The 16,292-nt window shown below is 37.0% G+C and overlaps 3 protein-coding genes across 3 annotated transcripts; 1 reads left to right on the top strand and 2 right to left on the bottom strand.

The window, feature by feature from the left end:
- Positions 1 to 486: 486 nt before the first annotated feature.
- LOC126594563 (uncharacterized) lies at positions 487 to 2,334 on the bottom strand. The gene is made up of 2 exons (XM_050260925.1): positions 2,310 to 2,334; positions 487 to 1,521 (listed from the first exon to the last, which is right to left on the bottom strand). The coding sequence occupies exon 2, from the start codon at positions 1,511 to 1,513 to the stop codon at positions 920 to 922; it is 594 nt and encodes a 197-aa protein (XP_050116882.1). The 5' UTR covers positions 1,514 to 1,521; positions 2,310 to 2,334; the 3' UTR covers positions 487 to 919.
- A 2,032-nt stretch (positions 2,335 to 4,366) lies between these two features.
- LOC126593612 (uncharacterized) lies at positions 4,367 to 6,408 on the bottom strand. Its single transcript, XM_050259711.1, has one exon. The coding sequence runs from the start codon at positions 6,322 to 6,324 to the stop codon at positions 4,486 to 4,488; it is 1,839 nt and encodes a 612-aa protein (XP_050115668.1). The 5' UTR covers positions 6,325 to 6,408; the 3' UTR covers positions 4,367 to 4,485.
- Positions 6,409 to 12,591: 6,183 nt separating this feature from the next.
- On the top strand, positions 12,592 to 16,292 carry LOC126593712 (uncharacterized). The gene is made up of 13 exons (XM_050259818.1): positions 12,592 to 12,996; positions 13,209 to 13,346; positions 13,684 to 13,765; positions 13,884 to 13,960; positions 14,092 to 14,207; positions 14,292 to 14,400; positions 14,496 to 14,612; positions 14,826 to 14,917; positions 15,013 to 15,079; positions 15,173 to 15,254; positions 15,355 to 15,446; positions 15,555 to 15,698; positions 15,780 to 16,292. The coding sequence occupies exons 1-13, from the start codon at positions 12,730 to 12,732 to the stop codon at positions 15,924 to 15,926; spliced, it is 1,530 nt and encodes a 509-aa protein (XP_050115775.1). The 5' UTR covers positions 12,592 to 12,729; the 3' UTR covers positions 15,927 to 16,292.

Genomic DNA, 16,292 nt, shown 5'->3' on the forward strand with positions numbered 1-16,292 from the left:
TAATGCATAGATACTCCACATTTTCTGCACTTTTCATTTCAATGTGGTATCCATTTAAACGTATGTCTTTGAAACTCAATAAGTTTCGAGTAGATCGAGTGGCGTACAACGCATTCTGTATGGATAGTATTGTTCCATTTGGTAACATAATATGTGCTTTCCCTGAGCCTTCAATCACATCTGATTGGCCTGATATTGTTGTTACCTTTACTTTTGTAAACATCAAGCTTGAGAAATACTTTCGATCTCGAAGTATTGTATGCGTTGTTGCGCAGTCTGCAAGACAGATATCTCCGCCATTTCTCATGTTATGAGAATGACCATAGTTTTTATCCATGCTTTCTGAGTAAGGGAATCAGAGTTATAACAAGAAATGTACATGCCACTTTTATTGAATCTGAAATGCTAGTTTTACACAACAAGTTCAGCATAATAAAAGTACATCAAACATAAACGATTTAGTCAGACCGGTATACTTTATTCCCCCTTTCCATAATGAAGTCTGAAACATCTAAGTGAGTTATGTCCAATTGCCCTGATAAATCAAACACTAGATCAGGTATATCCATTGGTTAAGCCTGGTCGAGAAAATTGGTCTCGACACCCTTCTCCTTGAGGGAGGCTTGATACAGCTCCACCAGATGTTTTGGGGTACGACAAGTGCACGCCCAATGTCCATAGCCACCACACCTATGACAGGCTCCTCCAAAGTTCCTGGGAGCATTGTTCATGTGAGCTTTGTCTTTGTGACGATTCACATTTTTAAAGCTCGGGCCTGAATTATGCCTCGGAACTTGGTTGTGAAACTGACCACCATGGTTCCTTTCCTATTCCATCAACCTCGCTTATGGCCACATCCTCGTTTATGATTATCACCACCAGAGGATTTGGTGTTCACTTTGAGGGAAGCAGCATTCACTTATGGGAATGGTGCAGATCCAATAGGTCGGGAATTATGGTTTTTCATCAGGAGCTCATTATTCTGTTCAGCTACCAGGAGCACAGATATCAACTGGTTGTATTCAGTGTAGCCTTGCGCTCTATACTGCTGCTGCAGGAGCACGTTAGAGGCATGAAATGTGTTGTAAGTCTTTTCCAGCAACATTTCCTCAGTAATGGTATCCCCACAGAGCTTCATCTGAGAGATAATTCTGAATAACGCAGAATTGTACTCAGCCACTGACTTGAAATCCTGGATCCTTAGGTGAGACCATTTATAGCGAGCTCTTGGAAGAATCACCGTTGTCTGGTGATTGTATCTGCTTCTCAAAGTCTGCCGGAAAGCTAACAGATCTTTAACCGTTAAGTACTCACTCTTTAGTGCCTCATCAAGATGGTGACGAATAAAAATCAGAGTCTTCGCCCGCTCTTGAGAGGATGAGCTGTTCTCTTCCCTTATAGTATCTCCAAGATTCCCTGCGTCCAGATGGATCTTGGTATCCAGTACCCAGGTAAGGTAATTCTTCCCGGTAATCTTCAGGGCAGCATATTCAAGCTTCGTCAGATTCGCCATTTTCTTTTCTGAAAGAAAAATGAGATGTGTAAGAACTTGCAACAATATGTATTCCTGGAGGAATATAGTGTTAGAACTTCTGGTTCTTAGAAATTTTTCATTTTGATCTTCAGGCCAAAATGATAAGCACTCGAAACTTCTGACTCGAGATTTTCAGGGTGAATGATAAGGGCGATTGTACCGCACCATTCTCATTGAAATGATGTAACATAGAATGGGCGATTATTCCACACCACTCAAGTAACAAGAAAAATTTAAATATGCATAGCAGTGTGGGCAATTATACCGCACCACCTAAAAATTGCAATGAAATTAAATTGCAGGCAAATTAAATATGCAGGGTAAGGCGGGCGATTATACCGCTCCACCTAAAATTTGAAATAAAATTAAATCTGTAATTCAAGATAGGCGATGATACCGCCCCATCTTGGATCGCAATAAAATGAAATTTGCAGTTCAAGATGGGCGATTGTACCGCATCATCTTAGATTGCAGTAAAATCAACATAAATAAATATTGGGTTAGTAATCAATATCTAAACCAAACAAGAAATCAAAGATGTATGTAACCGCTAGTTGGAGAACTAGAAGCAGGCATGGAGCAAACAGTTTGTCGCGAGGGTATACCGCGCAGTTGAGGCAGAGGAAGAAGATAAACAGTAAAAACCTTAGAGGAAACATTTTTTCTTTCGGCGAAGAGAAATGATTTACATTCGGCGAAGAAGAATGAGAAATAGTTATATTTAGAGACTCGTGTTGATAACGTGTTATAAAAATGTAAAAGTTAGAGGGATAACCTTTTTTATAGGTGCGAAGCAAATGTAAAATATCACACTAAAACTATAGCTCAAGTGAATGACAAATAAAAGATGGAGGAAGAGATTTCTTTCTTTCTGTTCTTCTGTATGTTATTGCAGGCATACAGAGCGCTCTATTTATAGAGCAGCTCCGATCAAACCAATTAATTGTACATTCAAAATTTACAACATATACTTTGAAAATGCGATTCCTACAATTCCAAAGTCTACTGCCAATATTTTCATTAGTTGAAAATCCATTAGTGGGCATTCAATTATTAGCCAACGTTGTCAACAATGCTGATATTTTCAACAGTTCTTTTATTCTAGTGAATTTTTACGGGAAATTTTGAGTAAAAACATAATGATTCCTTCTTGATTAATTAATAAACAAAATTGTGTTTTAATCTGGGCCGGTAACCCTCATAAGACGGCAATCAGCAATGGGGTCGATCGTGAGTTGTTTTCTTTGTCTTGTAAATTATTGGTGTTGTGGGGTAAGCACAAAGAACTTGAGGCAAAGAAAAGTTGAAGCCCCAATAAGATTAAATGGTGATATATACATTGATATAAGCACACCACCGGTTGGCAGCGTGCACAAAGAAAGCTCCGACAAAACCCTAAAAATTTAAAGTCTCACCTGCTTGTGTCTCCAAGCATACATGTATAACCACAACTTTTTTCCCAAACGTCAAAAAGTATCATTGCACGCTTACACATCATATTTTGTGCTTTTCTAGGTTTTGTGGCATTTGACGGCCAAATTATGAAATTTTTTGTCTTTATCACCGTTTTTCTTTACAATTTTATATTTATCTTTCTTATTACATCGCATAAACAAATTGATGGATGAAGATAGACGTGGCTCTGCCGAAAGAGTGCTAGTACTGCCATAAATTGAATGGTAGCTGGTATTTTGAGTCCTTGAACCAAGAAAATAGGAAAGAAAAACTCCCTAGTCCTACTTCACTACACTATTGCCAACGTGGAAAGGGGACGAAGTTTGGGAGGTTTCTGCAGAATCTGAAGGAGATACGGAGGTGGTGGATGAGAGAACAAAGGTGGGCAGATGTTGTTATAGCTAAGGTGTGGCATTGGCAAATACATGTCGACCCCAAAGAATAAAACAAAGGTGTCAAAATTAGGTTTGGGAAAGCTAGGCTGAGTTTTCATACCCCATGACTGAAGTGGTGGTACATATCTAGTATGCCCACACGATTGGGTTTGGTCCACACGACTCCATGCAGGAAAGGAACAAAACAATTCAGATTGATCTGTAAGACATTGACCAATGGCATAGTCAACAATTTAAGCTGGTACATACCTACACCATATATTGTGGATGATCATTTGGGATTCATGTAGCTTTTGAAAAGCTTTTGTTATGAAAGAAAAGATTCTTAAATTAACAAAATAGGAGGTATAGGCTAGTGTACTACTGACTTAATAGCAACCTAAATGAATGTATGAAATTGTTCCAAAATTTTGATTTCAGGTACCACTTTGGAATTAAAAAAACTTGATGTACTAAATATTGAAAACCAAAAATACTTAAGGGTACTAAACTGAAATTAACCCTAAAAAATATTTTAAAACCCCATTTTCAGCTCGTTTGAAATGAAAGTACCTTCTAAAAAACAATCCCAAATAAAGCTTAAAGATACTCTTTATATATCAAATTGTTTGCATGTTAGGTATATGCTTGCATACCATGCACAATATGCTTGCAAATCACACACCTAACACCCCACGGATCGCAATTTTAATGCTGCTTGAACACAAATTTTATGCATATCAAATTACGCATTATGCTATTTTTGGTAAGGATGATAGTTGATCTATTCAGGTTAGTCAAATTCATGACATGCTGACCTTTATTATATTTTAAAGCCAACAAGTTACATAGAAACCGGTTGAAACATGTCCTTTTATGCGGTAGACGGTAGTCAAATTGTAAAACTATTCCATTTAGCAAAAATTTAATTACTCTATCACTTAGAAATGTGTAAATGATCTCAATTGTAGATTTGTTAAGCTAAAAGCATGTTCCTAACATATTGATGTAAGATTATTCCTTTGCAAATGACTTGGAAACTACAAGAATACCATCTGAACAATCGTTCATACATGCATAGAGGCTATTAGTCAACTATCTCATTGCTTTATCCTAACCATCTTAGGAGGTTGATGGATTTGCAGAATTCACAGGAGCTTTGGAGTCCATTTCTCTCGGAGGCACCAAACCACCTGAAGCAGCAGCTACATTATCCGATTCAGTTGCCTCCGCTGCCTCTCTGAACTTCTTGTAAATATCACTTTTGTAAAATTTTCTTGTCCTAATTACCAAAATAAAAGAAACAAGGCTCCCAAAAAATGCCACTGCGGCCATTATAATGAAAGCCAATTTGTAGCATTGCACTCCCACACAACGTAAGTCCTCCCCCTCTTTTCTAGTCCTTCCCAAAGCCTTCAATTGCTTCAAGGCCTCCGCATCGTATAAATTTCCGGCCACTTTGACATTGAGAAGGTAAGCCCCAATAGGGCTAGCAGCACCACCAACATTGATCAGAGTAGCGTAGTACTTGAGGCCAAAGATCTCCGATATGATGGCGAAAATCAATGGCCATTGTGCCCCAAAACAGAACCCAATGATTACCGAAGCAAAGTAAAGAGAATTGGGGACGCCAAAAGCTATGAGAAGATGGCCAGCACATGACAAGAGAAGCACAAAAGTGAGCATGAGGGGGCGAGGAAACTTGTATTTTTTCAAAAGCACTTCCGAGGAGAAGCCGGAAGTGACTCTTCCGAGGTAATTCCATATGCTCACCAGAGATATAAAAGTGCTTATGCTGTCAGATGGGTAACCTAATGAGCTCCCAATCTGACCCAAGTTGTCGATGGCGGTTAAAGTCCCACCGACACCACAGCTTGTGGCAAGGAACAAGATCAGCATGTCGACGCTGAAAACTGCTTGCAGTATGGTGTAGTCCTCACCTCTATTCGGTCGGCTGAAGCAGCAAGAAGTTGGCTTCTGCTGGCTTTGTGTTTGTGGGGACTCTGCAGCAAGTGGCAGGGCTACTTCAACAGGAGGAGGAGGAGGAGGAGCTGGAACTGGATTCTCGGCTACTACTTTGAGCTCAGATTGATCGTTCAACGCTCTTATTTTACTCTTTCGGATCTTCAATTCTTCGAATATAACAAGGCCGAGGGGTAGACAGAGTAACACAGTCACAACTGAAGCACTTCCGATGTACTCAGTTCTTGAAAATTTCAGCTTGTGCTGTATAATAATTATAGCCATGAGAAATCCAGCTAGGCCGAGAGTAATGTAGAGAAGATTGTAGAAAACCTTGAGCTCATTCGATTGTCTGACGTACTTTATCAACCGAATAATCGGAAGAAACACCATCGAAACAGAAGCCGGAAGCCAACCAATTAACAAAATCAGAGACTTTAAGTCGTTTCCATAGAAAGCATGGAAGAGCTGCGTGATAATTGCACCACTCAGGCCAACAAGTCCCTTCAAAATCCCCAGAACACTACCTCTACTTTCCGGGAAATTCTTCACACAGCTCACCACCGCGCCCGTGTTTGCAAACGTCTGTGAATTTGCACCTATGCAGATGTACAAACACATCTGCCACACGCGAGGCTTCGACGTCCGACCAGTCACCGCCATCCATATCATGAAGTACCCGAAAAAGTTCATGAGCGCCCCGATTAACAGCACCACCCATGGGCCTGTTACCTCGTTGATGAGCCCGGCTATGATCCCGACATTACCTCCCAAGTCCTTGAAGAAGCTTAGAAGATTGACTGTCGTTTGATCATAGCCTAAAGAGATTTTGACCTCATCTGAGTAGAGGCCGAACATGTACGTCGCGCCGGACATGGATAAGATAAGCATTGATGCAAAAACCATGAACCATCTGCCATGGAGAACTTGAAAGCCAAAGCTCCTCATCTCCTTGTTCCCATAACCACCAAAACCAGAGGTGAACTCAGCCGCCACCATATTTTGTTTGTTCTGGATAAGAATTTCCAACACTCTTGGTGGGGTTTTGAGTTGTTACTTATAGCAGTATAGTGCATCTCCAATGCGTGTGTATATATATATATATTAAAAGATTGGCTGGAAGGGAGTGAGAAATGGAGGTTTCACATTGACTATAAACTTGACCTACCTCAAGGAATCGTTGAAAGGTTTTTTTAATTTAAAGTGTGCACTGCAGACTTTGGATTCAGTTTGTGCTCCTTTTGCAACATGTGAAAATGCTTTTTGTACAAATTAACCATATGCATACATACAAATTTACACGATGTGAGGACAAAAGTTACAGTAAGGTTGCGGATCGCCTACCTAATACATATAAGGTATTTTCATATGAACATGATATTTCTTGTATTTTGGTCTTATTGATCAATTTGAGGCGCAAACCTATCTGGTATAAAAATTGTCCTAGTTAAGCAGCCTATCGAAATTTCTAATGAGTTGATTTTTATTAACAAAAATACAAATTTGATGACTAGTTTAGTAGACGTCAACAGTCTTTGTAAAAAGAATCAGATTCAATAGTGCAAATTAACCATATGCATATATACACAAACGTGATGTGCAAACTGCATGACCATTGCATACAAAAAATTACGGTAAGGATGACATAAGTAAGGTACTTCTTAGAAACGTATGATTGTAGAACTGAAATGGAATAGGATTCCTTGAAAAGTAAGAAAGCTATATTACAAAACTAGAATATTTGTAGAAACAAAGAAACTAACTAAGAAAATATTCCATCATGGACATATGAATTGTAAATGTGCATTAAACCAACATGTTACACGAGGCCGGCGGCAACTTCTAAAGTTTTTGAAATCCAGTCCTAACTAGGATAATATTCTATCAATGATATTCTGTATGTATTAATCTCACTAAATTTTACGTTGATTTTATCAAATATAAAAACTGAGTCTTGATCTCATTATTTTGTTAGTTTTAATTAAAGAAAATACAAATTTGCTGACTAGTTTCGTAGACATCAACAGTCCTTGTGAAAAGAATCGTATTCTTGTTACTGTAAGTCAATCTTGAATTTTTTTGTCAATCTTGAATTAGACTACCATGCCCCGTTACCATGCTTTTGAGCTGTAATCTTCGGATTTGGATCTTCTCATGAGCCCAAGGAGAGGATCCTCCTGACCGAGCATTTTGAGTCGTTGGATTTTTATTCAACGGCTACAAACAGATGATATCTTTAAAGTTATAATAATTATAATTGTTGGATGAAAATCTAATAGCCCAGAATATTTGGTCAGGAGAATCCTCTCCTTGGGCTTAGGAGAGGATCCAAATCCGTAATCTTCCGCATAATTTGCTGCTCCAGAACCCCAAAAAAATATCTTTGAAAGTTGACTGAGCATGCTTGTTGGAGTTACACGGGGTAATATTTAGGCCTAATATACATGCACAATAATTATTGTATGATTCTATCAGCATCTTGTAATGAAGTTTATATGCTGATTTGCACAGCTGGCTTTTGGAGCATTATTGGCTTCTATTTTAGTCAAGTTCAAATTGGTTTAATAAAATTTAACTAATAAAGTGTTGAATGGCAGTATTAGTTTAAAATTTAAGGAACTTTAACGAAAAACTTTCGGTATTGTCCATTTTAACGAAAAATTATATTTTTACACTAAAAAGTCAATTATAGTACTATTCACTTTATCCTTTATTTTATCCTTATCGTTAAAACTCAAAGTTTTCAAACCATTTTCATTAGTTTTCCTTAAAATTTAAGTTGGATGAAAGTTGATGTACACCATATCGGCAATACAGATAGTAATCCAACTTAGTTATAAGTATGGCTGTGAAATTTTACATGTACGACAACTTATTCTAATACCTTAAAAAGAAACATTTGATAAAGGTTTAAATGGCAAAATAGTTCGACTAGAATATTACACGTAATAAAAGTAAAAGTTAAGTATTAAATTTAAATATATATATATATATATATATATATATATTATGTTTTAATTTAAAGAGTGTGTTATTCACATATCTTATTTTACTTCTCACATACCCCTTGATAATTTCTGTAAGTTGATAATCTTCAATTCATCCGATCTAAAGACCGAAAATTAAAAAGATGTATGAAAAGTAAAATAGGGTGTGTAGATATTACACCTCTAATTTAATTATTCTGTCATACAGCACTGTAACAACCTACGTCACAAGAACATTCCCAAAACGTGTTTTTCAACCGTTTACTTATGCATTCCTGGCGCCAGCCCTTTTATCTCAGTTGGATGCACTTATTAAAGTGGAAATCGTAAAAGTAAAGATATTTATCACCTCAAGCAAGACCTTTCACAACCAGTTACACATTGACATGGAAAGGACAAGGATTGTCTGCCTTTCATTTTCGGTGTCCTTCTTGTGCCTTTTTGTTTATGTGGTCACGATTAAGCCACGTTAACATTTTATATTACTATTTATTTTTGTCTTATTATATCTATAAAAAACAATATAAAATGTTTACGTGGTTTAACCGTGATCATACAAAACAGGAGAGCACGAGAAGGGTACCGGAAGTGGAGGGCAGACAATCCTTGTTTGTAAGATAACCAATAAAAAGCTAGTCACGTCACAATTTTTAACCCATACCGTGCACCATTTTATATGGCAAATAATATGCATATGGCACCTCAACTAATTATTTAGTTTTTGCAACATTATTTTTTAGAAGTATTATTGACACTCTAAAAATATTATTTTACACACACAAATGTATTTTTCTTTCCTAATAGCAATTCCCCTACTCTTTTTCATTTAAGAAAAGCAATAACAATGAATTCATTGATAGGATTGTGGTCCCACTCCACCACACATGCCTTGAAAAACACTTTCATCCCAAAGATTGAAAACACATTGTGCTCATAAATTTACAAAAGAATAAGAAATGAAAGCTCAATTTATGGACACTTTTGAATTCTGTGAGCATCTTTATTGAAAATGTCAAAAGATGATTGTTAAATGTTAATTTGATTGTTGATGTAGTAATGTCAATTTTTTTTTTTTCAACCTATATGCTTTTTTTTTGTTATAAATGATATTTACCTATTTAAAAAAATCAATAAAATACTTTTTTAAGATTTATAATTAGTGCATAAACATGATCCACATAATAAAATAATTAAAGAATTAATTGACATCATTTTTTTCATATGTTAAATTTGACAGCAAAAGACTCGTATGTCAATTCACGTAGAATTTAATTGTGTTATTCTACTTAGAATTTAACATATTCTTTACAGATAGTGTAGCAAACAAACAATTGTTTTGCCTAAATATGATCTCACTAACTGCGTCATATTCCGTTAGAACGCAAAGACTACTTTAGGTGTAAAATTTCAAGGGAACACCCGACTTTTGGGAAAATGACATGAAAAACCAAATTCCAATACGGTATGATTTGACTATATCTTAAGTTCCAAATCTTGTCTTTTAGGAGCTTTGGATAAGGGAAGATATTTGAGTGGGGGTGATGATTTTGGACTTGGATTCTTTGCCCTCCCATTTCGGTGTCCTCTTCGTGCCCTCCTGTTTTGTGTGGTCACGGTTAATCAATGCTAATATTTTATATTGTTTTTTATAAAAATAATAAGACAAAAAAAAATAATAATATAAAATATTGACGTGGCTTAACCGTGACCACACAAACAAGAGGGCACGGGGAGGGCACCGAATTGGGAGGGCAGAGAATCCAAGTCCGATGATTTTTCTAACAGGATAAATACAATAATACGAATCAACTTCGAAAGCAAATTTCGATTGGATACAAATATTAGTTTAGTTTTAAATACAAATGATTTAAATTTAATATATCAAACGTGTTTAACTCATCTAGTATCACACGATAAAAAAAAAGTAGATACATTTCATTAATTAGCAAGAACAATTACAAGGGATGACACGTGGATATATTTTCTTCAATAACCAGTATATTGATTTGGAGTTAATTTGCACAGAGAAACATAATAAGTAAACCGTTATTTGGCTACCACAAGCACCATAATTAAGAATGTGTCACAAAGACGATAGTAAACAATTATCATCAACAAGCGAGACCATATTAAGGCCATCAATGAGAGACAATGCCACATATGATACCACGTGTATATGTATAGACTTAAAAGGGGTTTTTTTTTCAGTTTTTGTTATGATTTTGGATCAAGTGAACTTTTGAAATCATAGAGGGAGAGTGTGTCAACAAGTTTTGGAATAATCTTGTATTATTGAATTTCAAATTAGGGTTGATTAGTAGTAGGCACAAAGTCGAAGTAACACGAATTAAAACATATTTTCGGGTCAAATCATCCATGCATTCGAATGGACAATCAAAGATGCGTGGATGTTTTGTGACCAAATTCCAAATCCAGATTTGAATGGCATTGGTTTAAGTATTTGACAATTCAATCAGATTGGACCACATAATGAATGATTGGTTTCTTCTGGCTTCAAGGGTATTTGAATTATTGGGGAGTAGTCAGTATATTTGTCTCTAAGTTCGACTTTACCTGCCTAATTAGTAGGAGTTTTTATGCCTAATTAGTAGGAATTATTTATGCCTCATCTTTTCACAAGGCCCAACTGCAGGACCAGTTTCAAGTTTTGCTTGCCCAAGTAGTAAGGGTTTAAGCGAGTGTGGGCTTGGTTGGGAAAGTTTGCCCCATGTACTGAGTTCATGCAGTCTCTAATGGACTGGTTAGTCTTTTTCGTCTGAATGAGGATTCTTACTTTTTAATCTTTTTACCCTTCACTTCCCTCCTATTTAAACAGTTACGATTAAGTCATTATGAGTTCTTGATGTGTATAAGACTCACTTGCATCAACGGCCAAAGTCACCCACACATCTTTGGGTGATCTGAGTTTCACTTGTATTTTCTGCTAGTCTCTATTAAATTTGCATCAGATTGTACATAACTTATCTCAGCCTAACGTAACTAGGGTTTTGCAGAAATCAGTCTTCTTTACACAGTTTATTACTTGCTTACTTGTTAGAACTATCATACTTCTTGTCATAGACTCAAGTTTACGTTATCCATGAAACAGTCTAACAAATGGACGGTCAAGATCAAGTATTACATTAGATATGTCACAAGAATGAAACTCAGATACAAGATTTTTTTATTTTTTTATTTTTCTCTTTCCCCAGATAGAGAAAGATTAGACGAAATTAGCTTTTCGACAATAGGCACGTGTGAGGCACCTACTCTCCCCAAATGGGAGTTAGATGGTCATGCTTTTGTTTGTAAATTAATTGGTCGCTCATTGGCCTGCATTGAGATGTTTTCTTAATGCTGTATTTTTTGTTTTTTGTAATCTTTTTAAAGTAGAGATTTCCAAAGTTTAATTTAGATTAAGCTAGTGACCATTTTAAAGTCCATTTAGATATGAGATCGACACAGGAAAATGCCAAATGGAACTCCATCGATTAGGAAAAGGAGAGCTCAACTCCTGCATATATCTGTTATATTATTTTATTTTGCGAGCATAATTACCACCATTTTTTTTTTGTTCACTTGTGATGTATCCAATAAGGCCGTCTCATTGTTAATTAGAACATTTCTTGATTGCTTAATTGGCACATAGACAGCAAATCAAATGTCAAACGGTCCGTACACGATCAAGTAGTTATGGGTTGTTATCTTGTATGGCTGTCTGAACGTTTATAGTGTTATTATAGTTTATACTTGTGGAAAAACATACAATATCACTTATTATTCAATGCAACGTGAAATGAATGAGTGAGATTGAAAGAAACAAATCATATACATTTTGCACTTTTATCTATTCTGTAATATATCAGTACACTTGAAAGTCACCTGATAGTATAGTCACACGTGCCTTATTTTACATGTGACATTAATTCATTATCCTGACAACAAGAGATAATAGGTCCAACACAAGAATCAGAGTTAGTAAAGCCAAAGATTTCAGTCCATGAAGTACAAAACAGAAGATAATTAACTACGTACCATTGTCGCTAACCATCCGTTTTAAGGGGACGATTACTGTGGCAGTTACTGGCTATCTACCATGGAATCCTGACCATATTTCTGTCTTCTCATTGCTCAAAGTTCTTTGATTTGTCTGACTCATCATATATTCTTATGTATTGTCAATTTATAACCTTAACATATTTCAAATCTTCAACTATATATGATTACCATATTTTTCCTATAATTGCATGGCCCCTTGCTCCAGTCAAGCCAACAAAAGCCGGCCTCCTTGTAACATACACAGTTGTCTTTGCTCAGATTCATACGTAGCTAGCTCTTTCCTTCCTCTCACTTCTGTTACTGTCTAGCTTTAACTTCAACAAACTTTAGTTCTGAGGGGGAAAGACGTTAGTTAGCCATGGAGGATGATGCTAAGAAATTGGAAGAAGGTCTTCATAAGAAGGATGATGATTTGATTGACAAAAAAGTAACAACGAGTAGTGATCGTAATGGCGGTGGAGATGTCATTGCCCATGATCATGAGGATGAGGAGATGAAGAAAGTGGATGCGGTGGCTCCTCTGGAAGAGAAGGAAATCAAGGGGGAGGAGCAACCAGTTCTAGTGGTTAAGCAAAAGAGCAAGAGAGTTGCTACTTTGGATGCATTTAGAGGCCTTACCATAGTGGTACGTACATTTAAGTTAGAGTCTACTTTATGCTTTGTCATTGGATTTCACATACTCAACCGTTATGCTTCACAATCTAACAACATCATTCGTTATGTATTGAATATCACTTAACCAACTATTAAGGTTATTACTGTGTAATTAACAACATATCATAGTCTGGACGCTCTGGTAAGAGAACATTTTGCTCACATCTGTATGTGCACATGCAGGTGATGATATTGGTAGATGATGCTGGAGGAGCATATGCACGTATTGATCACTCACCATGGAATGGATGCACATTGGCTGATTTCGTGATGCCCTTCTTCCTCTTCATTGTAGGCGTCGCTATAGCCCTTGCCTTCAAGGTATACCATACACATACACACTGCTCCTTTCAAGTTTTTTTTTTAAGTCACATTGGGGGTTTTAAACTTCAAACGTACGTAATCTACTATCCATCACCCTACACAACCTCACCGCTAGGCTAACCCCAGAGGCTTCTTTCAAGTTCTTTTATCGCTCTTGCATATTATGTAAAGCACACTACTAAATACATAAGGTAAATAGTAATCTTATTACCTTTGGACTTTTGGTTAATTAAGTCTAGCTAGATGGCAGAAGTGAACAAATGCTTAATATACTCCTTATGCAAATTGGATCATTGCCATAACTACCAAATATGTGAAAATTTCGATTTTGCAGAAAATTCCGAAGATAAATGATGCAGTCAAGAAGATTATCCTAAGGACATTGAAGCTCATGTTTTGGGGAATTATTTTGCAAGGTGAAAGTCCTCTGTCGAGAAAAAAGCCTTCATTTTCAAGAAACTTGGTTTAAATAATAACACATCGAATTTGTTGTTGTTCCAAATTTTAATTCTCTCACTCTCATATGTTGTGCAGGAGGATACTCCCATGCCCCTGATGATCTTGTTTATGGAGTTGACATGAAACAAATCCGATGGTTCGGCATCCTCCAGGTATTTCCCTCAATCCAAATTTATGTTTAAGCTATTTTTTTTCTAATGAAACTCACTTAAGGACTAATTAATCTGACGTTTCCGAATCTAATCTCCTCGTGTTGTGTATGTGTTGGTAAAATGGCGAGCAGAGAATAGCATTGGTTTACTTTGTTGTTGCTCTAATTGAGACAGTCACCACCAAGCTCAGACCAACTTTACTTGCCCCTGGACACACCTCGATTTTCACTGCATATAAATGGCAGTGGTGAGTTATATAACAGATTATATCCTTAATTCAAATTTAATATCTTTGTTCTATGTGAATATATATTTTTTTACCATTCTGCAGGATTGGAGGGTTCGTCGCATTCCTTGTCTACATGATCACAACATTTTCATTATACGTTCCAGATTGGAGTTTTGTGGTAGACGAAAAGGACGGACCGAAAAAATTCTTGGTATGTATATTTGTTTCGGACTAACTATATCGGAAGCTTTCAGCATACATTACAATTTCTGGCAATGCTTAACATTTACCCTCTTTTTTTTTCAGGTGAAGTGTGGGATGAGAGGACATCTGGGACCTGCCTGCAATGCCGTTGGATATGTGGATCGACAGGTCTGGGGAATAAACCATCTCTACACACAACCCGTCTGGAGACGCTTGAAGGTTAGCTCTTAGCTCTACTTGATGCAGTTTTATACTGAGTGCACTACATTGTGTTTGTGTATGCGTATTTATAATAGAGGCGTGACTTACAGCAAGGGTTTGTTACTTGTAGCTCAAGTCATTACGAGCATTTACGCATGAACCTGAGGTCCTGTGTTATGAGTTTGTTGTTAATATAATATGATTTTTAATTTGTATGTGACAATTTTGTAGGCCTGCACTCTTAGCTCTCCGAGTGATGGTCCTCTTCGAAAGGGTGCTCCAGATTGGTGCAAGGGGCCATTTGAACCTGAAGGCTTGTTGAGGTATGTCAGTTGACCAACACTAACACCAGGGAAAGTGCATACTTGTAAGGAACAAATATGAAACTTAACCACTTTTGGTTGCTCTTCTTTTGCAGTTCGATTTCAGCTATCCTTAGTGGCGTCATTGGCATCCATTATGGCCACATTTTGATCCATTTCAAGGTTACCCGTCTCTCTAAACTCGCAGATTACTGCAGTACTTCTCAGTTAAATTTGAAATTTCAATAAGAATGATGAAGTTGGGTTCTCATGCAGGGTCACGCGGAGAGGCTCAAACAATGGGTCTCAGTGGCTGTTGTCTTGATCATCATAGCTGTCATTTTACATTTCACAGATGGTAAGCTTCCTTCCCTTTTTGGTGCCTTCTTGGCTACGCGTACGTCTCAAGCAATCTATGTTTTTAAGTTTTCTTAACTAATGTGTCCCCTTGCTTGCAGCTATTCCGATCAACAAGCAACTCTACAGCTTCAGCTATGTTTGTTTCACCGGCGGTGCAGCTGGACTAGTTTTTTCAGCATTTTACTTATTGGTAAACCAGTTAAATCTGTTCAAGCCCGTTCACATTTTCATTTCAAGTGCAATTTAGAAACTAATGCAGGGATAATTAATGACTATGGGCTATATGATGCACAAACAGATCGATGTTTGGGGCTATCGGACGCCATTTTTGTTCCTAGAGTGGATAGGAATGAATGCAATGCTGGTGTTTGTGATGGCAGCTCAGGGCATCTTTGCAGCATTCGTAAACGGATGGTATTATGAATCCGAAGACAACAACCTAGTAAGTAGTGCACCAACCCTCCTTGTAAAAAATCACACAAAATTGCTTTTCTTCGTAACAATTTCCCGGAACTGTTTACAGGTGAATTGGATCCAAAACCATGTTTTCATCGATGTGTGGCACTCAGAGAGGCTGGGAACCCTCTTATATGTGATATTTGGTGAGATCTTGTTCTGGGGAGTAGTTGCAGGCATCTTGCACAAATTGAAGATATATTGGAAGCTCTAGAACCAGAAGTTGTCGTCACATTCGAGAACTGATTTCCGTCCACCTCGTTTCTCTTTCCCCACACTTTTCTTCTACTTTTGTTTGTTGATCCTCCATGGAGATAGAGGTGTGCGGAAATCACTATTTCCTTTACCCTTCATGGGTTCTTTTGGGCATGGATTTTGTGTTTTTTATTATCTAGTGCGGAAATCACTATTTCCTTTACCTTCATGGGTTCTTTTGGGCATGGATTTTGTGTTTTTTATTATCTAGTGAATAGATTCTTCATGTTTTCTATTATTTTGTGCGCTTATTATACAAAATGTAGTAGTATGTGTACAAAATCCCCCCCAAAAAGTATGTGAATTATCAATTAGTGTTGCAAAT

This window comes from Malus sylvestris, chromosome 12 (assembly GCF_916048215.2).
Source record: "Malus sylvestris chromosome 12, drMalSylv7.2, whole genome shotgun sequence".
Taxonomy (NCBI): Eukaryota; Viridiplantae; Streptophyta; class Magnoliopsida; order Rosales; family Rosaceae; genus Malus; species Malus sylvestris.

Excerpts from the sequence above, each read along its gene's own strand:
- LOC126594563 (XM_050260925.1), bottom strand. The coding sequence starts at position 1,513 with ATGGCGAATCTGACGAAGCTTGAATATGCTGCCCTGAAGATTACCGGG.
- LOC126593612 (XM_050259711.1), bottom strand. The coding sequence starts at position 6,324 with ATGGTGGCGGCTGAGTTCACCTCTGGTTTTGGTGGTTATGGGAACAAG.
- LOC126593712 (XM_050259818.1), top strand. The coding sequence starts at position 12,730 with ATGGAGGATGATGCTAAGAAATTGGAAGAAGGTCTTCATAAGAAGGAT. Across the intron at positions 12,997-13,208 it reads TTAGAGGCCTTACCATAGTG|GTGATGATATTGGTAGATGA; the intron begins GTACGTACATTT and ends GTGCACATGCAG. Across the intron at positions 13,961-14,091 it reads GATGGTTCGGCATCCTCCAG|AGAATAGCATTGGTTTACTT; the intron begins GTATTTCCCTCA and ends AATGGCGAGCAG.